General features: G+C 37.8%; 1 protein-coding gene across 2 annotated transcripts in view; it reads left to right on the plus strand.

Annotated features, from left to right (window-relative positions):
• The window catches only part of TBC1D32 (TBC1 domain family member 32), a 206,932-nt gene that overhangs the window by 11,463 nt on the left and 182,926 nt on the right, over positions 1 to 12,543 (plus strand). For both annotated transcript variants that reach the window (XM_061427448.1, XM_061427449.1), the window contains exon 4: positions 3,462 to 3,639. In XM_061427448.1, the coding sequence (XP_061283432.1) occupies positions 3,462 to 3,639 (178 nt within the window). The remainder of the gene's footprint in view (positions 1 to 3,461; positions 3,640 to 12,543) is intronic.

Raw genomic sequence — 12,543 nt, forward strand, 5'->3', positions numbered from 1 at the left:
TGGATGTGTTCTTTGTGAACCATGGATGAAAGATTTTATGTTGAACAGAATATTTTTCTTTTTTTTGTGTGTGTGTGTGTTTCTTCAGAAACTACTTAGGGCTAATGTAATAGTACAGTTATTAAAAACATTTTTACTGTAATAATTCAAATTGCTTTCTTAATTAAACATTTTGATGTCTATTTTTTAAATAGAGGTATTTGCACATGAAACAATTCATTTGTAAGATCTATCATGTTAATATAATCTTGTATATATAAGTGGAAGTACTCACAGTGTTTATTTTCATTGTTAATTGATTTGGTTTTTTCACTACCTCTTAGAGCATTTTCTTTTTTAACTTCTTGGACTATGAAGGAATCTTCTCAGTGGTGTCCATATTCTGTCCTAGGCTTTTTCAAACCTACAGTTGCTACTGAGTTCCAGTTTGTTTAGCTGTTGATATTGAGGGTCTTATTCTCTAGTTTTGTTTTTTGTTTTATTCTGTCTTCCTTTGGTTAGTTTGCTGATATGTCTTGTAGAAGAATTCATGTTTGTGTGTTTTCAAGAAATTTATATTTTCTGGAGAAAATATGTCTAAAATGAAACTCTATGGGTTTTAATTACCCTTACCCTGTAAGTTATTGAGATTTACTTTATTTTCCTTTTTTAAATCAGTATGTTGTAGGCTTTTTAAAAAAACACTTTAATTTATTTTTGACTACATAGGATCTTTGCTGCACTCAAGCTTTCTAGTTGCAGGAAGCCAGGGCTGCTCTTTGTTGTGGTGCATGGCCTTCTCCTTGCAGTGGCTTCTCTTGTTGCAATAGACTTCGGTAGTTGCAGCACGTGGGCTCAGTCGTTGCTGCTCGTGGACTCTACAGCACAGGCTTAGTAATTGTGGCACACAGGCTTAGTTGCTCTGTGGCATCTTCCTGAACCAGGGATTGAACCCATGTTCCCTGCATTAGCAAGCAGACCTTATCAACTGTGCCACAAGGGAAGTCCCACTCTATTGTTAGTTTTAAGGGGACAGGAGTTTATGTTGGTCACATGGCTATACCTAACTGGAATGGAGTCTGGGGAGTGTAGTTCACTCCTACGCCCAGCTATACAGTCCAGTTACTGTGGAAAGGGAGCGCAGCTGTGGTGGATAGCTATTGATTGCTACCAGGACATTGTTATACTTCCCTGTTTCCTGGTGCTTGGAATGTATTAAAGAGGAAGCTGGGGCCTCCTAACTCAGTTCCTATATGTACTTCACCAGTTAGTCTAAAGAGTGTCTTAGAATTCAATTTCTTCTTGCCTTTTTTTAAAAAAATAATTTTATATTGGATTATAGTTGATTAACGGTGTTGTGTTATCCTTCTTACTCTTTATAAACTTCTAAACTTGAATTTTCCCTGGGCTGCTTCTCACTTCTATAGTAGTTCTTTTCTGTATGTGTTTTCCCTCTGTATTGTTCCTAATCTATTCTTATTTTCTTACAGTATTTTTGTATTTTCTCATAATTTATGAGACTGTAAAAATATACACATTTATAGCTATATGTATATTCTATTTATAGTTATATAATATGTAAATTATACATTATTAAATAACATGATTAAGTATATAATGTATAAGTTATATATAGAAATAATGTATTTGGTGCTGTATAATGTATGTAATATATAATTTAAAATATATTTTAAAATTTCTTTAAACTTTAAAATCTCAGTCTACTATTTTTATCCAAATCCCCCCGCATGATTTTATTACTTTTATGGGAGAGTACCTTACCTATCCTTTCTTAGATTTATGTAGTTAAAATGATCCACTAACCAGGATATAAAAAAGGGAAGTTTCTGTGTTTATTTTCTAATGTATTTCCATTATTATAATGATAAGCAATGGACATATGTTTTATCATGCTTTATATTTACAAGGAACTTTTAGATATATACTCTTATTTATTTCTTGCTATGACCATGCGAACTAGATCAGCTTGATTGTGTGTTGTTTTTTTTTAATTTAAAGCTCTAAGTGCCTTTATTCAATGATTCATGAATTGGACAGCATCCCATCTAGTAAATAGAAGAGTGCTCCTAGATTGTATTTTTTATTTTTATTTTTTGCTTGCATCGAGTCTTTGTTGCTGCGCCTGGGCTTTCTTTAGTTGCGGTGAGTGGGGGCTCCTCTTTGTTGCAGTGTGCAGGCTTCCCATTGAGGTTGCTTCTGTTGTTGTAGAGTACAGGCTCTAGGCTCCTGGGCTTCAGTAGTTGGTGGCTCGGGGCCTTAGAACGTGCAGCCTCCAGTAGTACATGGGTTCAGTAGTTGCAGCTTGCAGGCTCGAAGTTGTGGTGCATGGTCTTAGTTGCTCCGCAGCATTTGGAAGCCTCCGGGACCGGTGATTGAACCCGTGTCTCCTGCATTGGGAGGAGGATTCCTATCCACTGTGCCACTAGGGAAGTCCTAGATTGTTTTCTTTTTCTCATGTATAGTTAAGAAAAAAGAGACTTATTTATAATGATAGAGCTTGTAGGTAAAGTAGTGAGGACTCCAATCCAAGTTTTCTGATTTCAAATTTAGTATTTTATTTACTTTAACATCTGAGCCACCAGGGAAGCCCATTTTATTCATTATCTTTATTTAAATCTTTATACCTTGTTGCTTTTAATTTTTGCCTTTTTAAGTATAGAAATTTCAGTAGTACACATCTCATATTCCTCATTTGTAAAATAAAGGGTAGACTAGATTATTTTTATATTTCCATCTAGCTCTAAAATTCTACCTGTAGGGTTTTGGAGGATCTTAGTTTAATGTTAGTATGGGTGCTTGAGAGTTTGCACTTAATAAATGGATAAATTTATTACAAGTTTTTAAAAAATAGATGGATAGACCCAGAGAGCTAAAATGGACCTTAGAAATTATCCATTTCAAAATTTTACTAATTTCAGGAATCCTTTTCCTAACATCTCTGATAGTGGTTTTTCTATTTGAAAGGATCCACTGATATTTTAATTCCTATTTGGTTCTCAGTTGTAGTGATGGATGCCTATAGATACAAATTATAGGCAGGTGAGAAGGGAAGGAAAAAATAGAGGAAGGGAGAATAGAGAAAGAGAAATTTTAAAAAGGAGTGAAAGTGTCCTGTAATATAGGCTGGGTTTTGGTAGTTGTATATTAGCAGTTGACTTTGTTGCTAATTACTGGAGTCTGCCTTTGGAACATCTTGCCTTGAGTTCTGTTAATTTTACTGCCTTGGTTCATGTAACCAGATGCAAAAACTTGGGAAATAACATATTTTAGATTTCCTATTAATTATTTTCCTGTTGTGTGAATTCTGTTGTGTCATTTGGTGTTTCAGAAAAACTGACTTTTGTCTTTAGGATTATATTCTTAGAGGGACTTTACAGAAAAAAATAATAAGTTTAATTTAGTTGAATGTTTTAATTTGTGCTAATAGTCTTTCTCTTACAAAGCTTGCTTTGAATTTAAAGGTATAAAGAGATGATTCATTCTCTGAAAAACATCATGATGATAGTGGTGGAATCTATGATTAACAAGTTTGAAGAAGATGAAATACGAAGTCAAGAGAGGCAGAAAAAAATCCAAAAGGAGAAAAGCAGTAGTTATTGCACAGACAATTGCTCTGATAGTGATTCGTCCTTCAATCAGGTGTGTTGTTTAATTCTGCCTTTATGTCTTGAAATGGTGTTTAATAATCATTAGCTTCAATTCAGTCTTTATTAGCCAGATTTTTTTTCTACTTTCTAGTTTTAAGATTCAGAAGAATAAGCAATAACATAATCTGATATTAAACATTTAGTTCATGAAATAATATCTTCTAGAATTATATGTACAGCAAATTATATCTGAACAATTGTTAATGAGATTAGGAAATAAACTGGTAGATTTTGGATAAAAAAAAAATGAAGCAATCTGCTTAGTCTTTAGTTAAACAAAAGATCTTATTCCCAGTTAATCCTTATTAATCAAATATTAACTACACTGTAGATGAGACATGGAGATAAAATATTTCCTTTATCTTCTGGAGATGAAAGTTGCTATGAATTGTTAGTTTTAAAAGATAAGCTTTTTTTTAATGTTCAAAGATTTGAAGCTTTATATTTTATCCTTCCCATTTATTGGAATCCTTGTCATTTAGCTACAACAGAGCTAAGAGTCCAGTGTCTAGATTAGTCCTAACAGAAAACAAAGGAAACTAGTTGGAGTAGAGCCCATGAATGCACCATAAATTTCCATACAGAAACTTTCAGGCCATGTGGAGTCTGTTTGACCTTCATATGAATCCCACCTGATATTTTTAGAGAAACATTTTCACCTAATTAGTTCTAACATAGGGACATAACTGTAACATAGATCCTAAATGCATACCAAAAAGGAATATGGAAAGTTTGGGTGAGACATGAAATATATATGTATATTAATCGACTACACTTTTGAAGGGAAAATGGCTTTGGAATTAGTCAAGGCAGAATGTAAAAGTTATCACTGCATTATTTACCAGGAGATAACTGTGCTGAGTTTTAATTTTTATAAGTCCAGTTAATTATCTGATGTGATGGAGGAAGTGACAAAGGTTGTGAATTTTCTTCATGTTGTGGCTATAAATCATCCCATGTTGATGTACTCTTTGGAAGAAGAGTAGGCTATAGAGATTTTAGTTCAGTTTAATGTAATCAGATGGCTTATTCAATAGGTTTACTGAAATGCTACTTTTCAAGGACATTCTGGAAAGGAAAGGCACAGAAACACCTAACTTTAGAACTCTGAGGACTCATAAGATTATACTTTCTTAGTTATCCAGTTCAGTTCAGTCGCTCAGTCTTGTCCAACTCTGTGACCCCATGAACCGTAGCACACCCAGGGCTTCCTGTCCATCACCAACTCCTGGAATTCACCCAAACTCATGTCCATTGAGTAGGTGATGCCATCCAACCATCTCACCCTCTGTCATCCCCTTCTCCTCCTGCCCTCAATCTTTCCCAGCATCAGGGTCTTTTCAAATGAGTCAGTTCTTTGCATCAGGGGGCAAAGGTATTGGAGTTTCAGCTTCAACATCAGTGCTTGCAATGAACACCCACGACTGATCTCCTTTAGGATGGACTGGTTGGATCTCCTTGCAGTCCAAGGGACTCGCAAGAGTCTTCTCCAACACCACAGTTCAAAAGCATCAATTCTTCAGTGCTCAGCTTTCTTTATAGTCCAACTCTCACATCCATGCATGACCACTGGAAAAACCATAGCCTTGGCTAGACGGACCTTTGTTGACAAAGTAATGTCTCTGCTTTTTAATATGCTGTCTAGGTTGGTCATAACGTTCCTTCCAAGGAGTAAGCATCTTTTAATTTCATGGCTGCAACCACCATCTGCAGTGATTTTGGACCCCCCAAAAATAGTCAGCCTCTGTTTCCACTGTTTGCCCATCTATTTGCCATGAAGTGATGGGACCGGATGCCATGATCTTAGTTTTCTGAATGTTGAGCTTTAAGCCAACTCTTTCACTCTTCTCTTTTACTTTCATCAAGAGGCTCTTTAGTTCTTCTTCACTTTCTGCCAGAAGGGTGGTGTCATCTGCATATCTGAGGTTATTGATATTTCTCCCGGCAATCTTGATTCCAGCTTGTGCTTCTTCCAGCCCAGTGTTTCTCATGATGTACTCTGCATGAAAGTTATATAAACAGGGTGACAATATACAGCCTTGATGTACTCCTTTTCCTATTTGGGACCAGTCTGTTGTTCCATGTCCACTTCGAACTGTTGCTTCCTGACCTGCATACAGGTTTCTCAAGATGCAGGTCAGGTGGTCTTGTATTCCCATCTCTTGCAGAATTTTCCACAGTTTGTGGTGATCCACAGAGTCAAAGGCTTTGGCATAGTCAATAAAGCAGAAATAGATGTTTTTCTGGAACTCTCTTGCTTTTTCCATGATCCAGTGGATGTTGGCTATTTGATCTCTGGTTCCTCTGCCTTTTCTAAAACCAGCTTGAACATCTGGAAGTTCCCAGTTCACATACTGCTGAAGCCTGGCTTGGAGAGTTTTATGTATTACTTTACTAGAGTGTGAGATAAGTGCAATTGTGTGGTAGTTTGAGCATTTTGGCGTTGCCTTTTTTTGGGATTGCAGTGAAAACTGACCTTTTCCAGTCCTGTGGCCACTTCTGAGTTTTCCAAATTTGCTGACATATTGAGTGCAGCACTTTCACAGCATAATCTTTTAGGATTTGAAATAGCTCAACTGGAATTCCATCACCTTTGCTAGCTTTGTTGGTAGTGATTTTTCCTAAGGCCCACTTGACTTCTCATTCCAGGATGTCTGGCTCTAGGTGAGTGATCACACCATCGTGATTATCTTGGTCATGAAGATTTTTTTGTACAGTTCTTCTGTGTATTCTTGCCACCTCTTCTTAATATCTTGTGCTTCTGTTAGGTCCATACCATTTCTGTCCTTAATTGTGTCCATCTTTGCATGAAATGTTCCTTTGGTATCTCTAATTTTCTTTTTTATTATTATTATTATATTTTAAATATAAATTTGTTTATTTTAATTGGAGGCTAATTACTTTACAATATTGTTTTGGTTTTGCCATACATCAACATGAATCTGCCACGAGTGTACACGTGCTGCCCATCCCAAAACCCCGTCTCTCCTCCCTCCCCATACCATCCCTTTGGGTCATCCCAGTGCACCAGCCCCAAGGATCCTGTATCCTGCATCGAACCTGAACTGGCGACTCATTTCATATATGATATTATACATGTTTCAATTTCATTCTCCCAAATCATCCCACCCTCTCCTTCTCGCACAGAGTCCAAAAGACTGTTCTATACATCTGTGTCTCTCTTGCTGTCTCGCGTACAGGGTTATCGTTACCATCTTTCTAAATTCCATATATATGTGTTAGTATACTGTATTGGTGTTTTTCTTTCTGGCTTACTTCACTCTGTATAATAGGCTCCAGTTTCATCTACCTCATTAGACCTGATTCAATTATGTATTCTTTTTAATGGCTGAGTAATACTCTATTGTGTATATGTACCACAGCTTTCTTATCCATTCATCTGCTGATGGACATCTAGGTTGCTTCCATGTCCTGGCTATTATAAACAGTGCTGCGATGAACTCTCTAATTTTCTTGAAGAGATCTCTAGTCTTTACCATTCTATTGTTTTCCTCTATTTCTTTGCATTGATCTTTGCATTCTTAGTTATTAGATAAACCATATGTCTACACTGAAATTGTTTTCCAGGTTGGGCAGTGGTAAAGAATCCACCTGCAATGCAGGAGACGCATGAGTCCGTTTTGATCCCTGGGTTGGGAAGATCTTTGAGGGAGGAAATGGCAATCCACTCCAGGATTCTTGCCTTGAAACTTGCATGGATAGAGGAGCCTGGTGGGCTATGGTCTTTGGGGTCACAGAGTCAGTCATGACTGAGCACATATACACTGAAATTAAACCAGAAGAGAGAAAAGTGGAGCATGTTATTTTGTTGTAAGAAGTACAAATATTTAGATCTAAATAGGATTGATTAACTGGCAGTTAAGCGTGTTAATCTCAAATGCCAAGTTATTTCCCATCATAGAATCATAGATTTTTGAAGAAATTCAAAGCTTTGGTAGAAATGGAATCATACTTTCAGAAGATATTTTTGTTTTTTGTTTTGATTCTTGAGAAGGATCTTGCTTTAAGTATATGGCTTCCTTTGGAATGTCCACAGAGTATATCTGCATGTTAAAGTGCCTGCCTTATGAATATGACTTTGTTTTAGAAGGGACTAATTGAATTGAATTTGAACTGGGCCCACCACCACCAAGGCATGGGATCCTTGGACCTTTGGAGAAAAAAATCACATAAATGCCAGAACTGTCCTGAAAGGTCTGTTAGTGTGGCTGAGATGTTTGGGTATGTTTTTGTTTAGTGAAAAAAAGATTCTTTTGCTTTAACTGACCAAAGAGAGGCTGAATTAATATGCTCAGAAGTGAAAGAGTCTCTGAAGATATATCAATCATTCATTCCATTAAATATTGATGTTATTATTGATGCCTTCAAAATTGATGTTACTTGCACTGGGCTTTAAAAAAACTGAATTATTCTGTGAATAATATCTAGTCAACAATTTTGATGCTGCTGTTTTGATATTAGTAGAACATTTGTATTTTATGAATAGAGTAGGCTTTATTTCCTTGTTATTTTAAATATTGAATCCTGATTGTATATTGATCCATTATTAAAAAACTTTGAACATGACTTCCTTGGAGACTATTTGTGTACGTTTGAGCATATTAAAGAATAAAGTTGGCTGATTTTTACTATAATTGTGAGCAGAGAATTCTCAAAGGATTGATACTGTGATTAAACATGGAAGAGTCTGCAAAATAATGCTGAAAAGATAAATGTACACTTTGTATGGAGAAGGTGAGTTTAGTATAACAGTCCACTGCTGTTCTTTTGTAATGTGAACCTATATAAGGCATTTCTTTGCTTTCATGGCTACCTCTCCTTGAAGCCCATCCTTTGGTCTCTATGGCAGGCAGAATAATAGCCCTTTCAAAAACATCCATGTCTTAATTCCCAGAATTTGTAACCTGTTACCTTACATAGCCCAAGGGACTTGTAAATATGATTAAATTAAGATGAGGAGATTATTCTGGATTATTCAGGTAAGCCAAATGTAATCACAGGCGTCCATATGAGAGAGACTCAGGAAGGTCAGAGGCAGAGAAAGTGCTGGGCAGGCTGAAGTAGATGTCCGAGTGGTTGTTGGCTTTGAAGAGGGAAGGTGGCCCATGATCCCAGGATGCAGGCAGTCCCTAGAAGCTAGAAAAGGCAAGGAAATATATTCTCCCCAGAAGGCAGAAGGAACAGAGCTCTGTGGATGTATTCTGGACTCTAGAACTGTAAATTGGTGTTGAGAACTTCCCTGGTGGTCCAGTAGTTAAGAATCCGCCTGCCAAGGCAGGGGACACGGGTTCAGTCACTGGTCCAGGAAGATTCTACATACAGTAGGGCAGCTAAACTCTTGTGCTACAGCTGCTGAAGCTCACTAGCTCTAGGGTCTGTGCTCTGCAGCAAGAGAAGCCATTGCACCCCACCGAAACTAGAGTAAGCCCATGTGTAGGAGTGAAGACCCAGCATAGTCAAAATATAAATAAATAAAAATCTGTGGCTATAGAAGGGGAAAAATGGGTCACTGGGAACAACTAACAGTTAAAATAAATAAATAAATTGGTGTTTTTTTATGTCATGAAGTTTATGGTAATTTGTTACAGTAGCAATGCTGAAACTAGTATCTTCCCATTGTTACTTGTTCACCTAAAGGCCAGGTTTGTTGTTTCTGCTTTTTACTTCCTGGAAAAGAAGCTATTCCTTGGACTTTGTGTTTGAACTGCCTCCTGGAAACAATTTCAACTCCATCTTGTTACTAGGTTTTGAATCTTTCAATAAGACTTTTCTTAAGTAGCTCTTTTCTTTTGTTGGATGTGATGCCTTTGCCCTGAGTATGTGCTATGCTTTGCAACCCTGTGGACTGTAGCCTGCCAGGCTCCTCTGTCCATGGGATTTTCCAGGCAAAAACACGGGAGTGGGTTGCCATTTCCAGGATCCTTTCAGGGAATCTTCCTGACCTAAGGATCGAACCCGCATCTCTTATGTCTCCTGCATTGGCAGGCAGGTTCTTTACGGCTGAGCTACTGGGGAAGCCCTTGTGCTATGCACTGGATCACTCTAATTTGTGTTTTGCCCTAACTTCTCAAATCTTAGAGTATCTTGAGTTCAACCCCATTTTTGGCCTCTGTTAAAATCTCAGATATGCAGATGACACCACCCTTATGGCAGAAAGTGAATAGGAACTAAAAAGCCTCTTGATGAAAATGAAAGAGGAGAGTGAAAAAGTTTGCTTAAAGCTCAACATTCAGAAAACTAAGATCATGGCATCTGGTCCCATCAGTTCATGGCATCTGGTCCCATCAGTTCATGGGAAATAGATGGGGAAACAGTGGAAACAGTGTCAGACTTTATATTTTTGGGCTCCAAAATCACTGCAGATGGTGACTGCAGCCATGAAATTAAAAGACGCTTACTCCTTGAAAGAAAAGTTATGAGCAACCTAGATAGCATATTCAAAAGCAGAGACATTACTTTGCCAACAAAGGTCCATCTAGTCAAGGCTATGGTTTTTCCTGTGGTCATGTATGGATGTGAGAGTTGGACTGTGAAGAAAGCTGAGCGCCGAAGAATTGATGCTTTTGAACTGTGGTGTTGGAGAAGACCCTTGAGAGTCCCTTGGACTGCAAGGAGATCCAACCAGTCCATTCTGAAGGAGATCAGCTCTGGGATTTCTTTGGAAGGAATGATGCTAAAGCTGAAACTCCAGTACTTTGGCCACCTCATGCGAAGAGTTGACCCATTGGCAAAGACTGATGCTGGGAGGGATTGGGGGCAGGAGGAGAAGGGGACGACAGAGGATGAGATGGCTGGATGGCATCACTGACTCGATGGATGTGAGTCTGGGTGAATTCAGGGAGTTGGTGATGGACAGGGAGGCCTGGCGTGCTGCGATTCATGGGGTCGCAAAGAGTTGGACACGATTGAGCAACTGAACTGAACTGAACTGAAAATCTTTAGAGTTTTACAGTGCTCTTTTTGGTGAGGAACTTTGCTTTTGAGGATGTCATAGAACTGCCGAAGAATCATAGGATTCTCTTGTTCAGTAGCATTGGCTAGAGCAATAGGATAACCGCAGCCCAAACTGTTGTTCAGAAGTTCTCCATCTCTTTTAATAGTAGTGTAGTCGCTCAGTCGTTTCCAATTCTTTGCGACCCGGTGAACTATAGCCCACCAGGCTCCTGTGTCCATGGGATTCTCTAGGCAAGAATACTTGAGTGGATTGCCATTTCCTTCTCCAGGGGATCTTCTCAACCCAGGGATCGAACCTGGGTCTCCCGCATCACAGGCAGATGCTTTACCCTCTGAGCCACCATTGATCAGACTTTTATTATTATTTTTTGCCTTATAAACAGAAAAAGATAAAAACCTAAAATCCTAAAAATGTAGAAAAAGAAAGTCATCTGAGACTAGAAAAAAAGAACATACTAGTATCAATAGTGCATCTGCCTAGAGTTAAGCTTGAGACAGGTGGATTGGGAGGAGAATTGGTTAGGTGCAGGTGTGAGCTTCCTTGCTTGCTTGTTTAATAGTAATGTCTTGAGACAATTTGATACCAGAAAAGCTAATTTCTTTAATTAACAGTGCTAATACCTTCATGAATATGTGTTCCTTTATACTTTTAAATATTAATAGGTTTTTGTTTTTATTTCTCAATGGTAGCACTTTTCACATAAGTATCTAGGAAATTAAGAACTTTATCATTTGAAAATATTTTAAAAATTTGTTTTTGTTTTGAATTAATAACTTTTTCTGTATTTAAGACTTAATGAACAGTGCATAGTTTTAAGAAGTTTTAGATGCACTACAGTTTTGAAAAGCTATTTTACATGAAGCTAATTCCTTCTGAATCTTGGGAACAAGTCAGACTCTGGCTCTGCCATTTATGAACTGTGGGCTTTGGCTTCTTACTCTCTTTCTGTGTTCAATTTTCTTAACTGTTATAGAAGAGACAGTAATAACATTTACCTTATAAGATTGCTTTGCAGGTTTAATGTACATAAAGCATTCTACACACATTAAAGATCCTCATATTAAGCTCTTATGTAAGTGTTTGCTATTATTGTCCTCATCCCTGGTTGGTGCTTTGTTTTTTTCTTTTCCTTTTGTGAGAATACAGAAGAAGTCATTGTGCAGTTAGACATTTTAAGCCTGAGGAATAACTAGGTTTCAGTTCAGTTCAGTTCAGTCGCTCAGTCGTGTCCGACTCTTTGTGACCCTGTGAATCGCCGCACGCCAGGCCTCCCTGTCCATCACCAACTCCTGGAATTTACCCAAATTCATGTCCATCGAGTCCATGATGCCATCCAGCCATCTCATCCTCTGTCGTCCCCTTCTCCTCCTGCGCCCAATCCCTCCCAGCATCAGAGTCTTTTCCAATGAGTCAACTCTTCGCAGGAGGTGGCCAAAGTACTGGAGTTTCAGCTTCAGCATCAGTCCTTCCAATGAACTAGGTTTAATATTTATATATTTTATTTCCCATAGCCGTTTGTTTCAACAACAGAACAGTTGTCTTTCTTTCACTAGTTGTATTTCAATGGTTTATATAGTTTACAAACCAAAGATTTAAAAAGAGGTTTCTAGGGTAATTAATTTTAATGGTGGTATGAATTTTGAACTTAGTACAGTTATTGACTAATGTCAATAATCTTCAGTTTGTGTTGAATAAAGTGAGTACATCTCTGTAAAACAACAAAAGTTACAGAATGCATCTTGTGTTCACTATCTCTAGGTATACCTTGTTTGACAGAAATGTATACAAATCTTACTGTGGCATTTAAAGACCTTTAATTAGTATCTGCATGATTATGCTGCTGCTGCTGCTGCTAAGTTGCTTCAGTCGTGTCCAACTCTATGCGACCCCATAGACAGCAGCCCACAAGGCTCCCCCGTC

The sequence above is a fragment of the Bos javanicus genome, chromosome 9, assembly GCF_032452875.1.
Source record: "Bos javanicus breed banteng chromosome 9, ARS-OSU_banteng_1.0, whole genome shotgun sequence".
Taxonomy (NCBI): domain Eukaryota; kingdom Metazoa; phylum Chordata; class Mammalia; order Artiodactyla; family Bovidae; genus Bos; species Bos javanicus.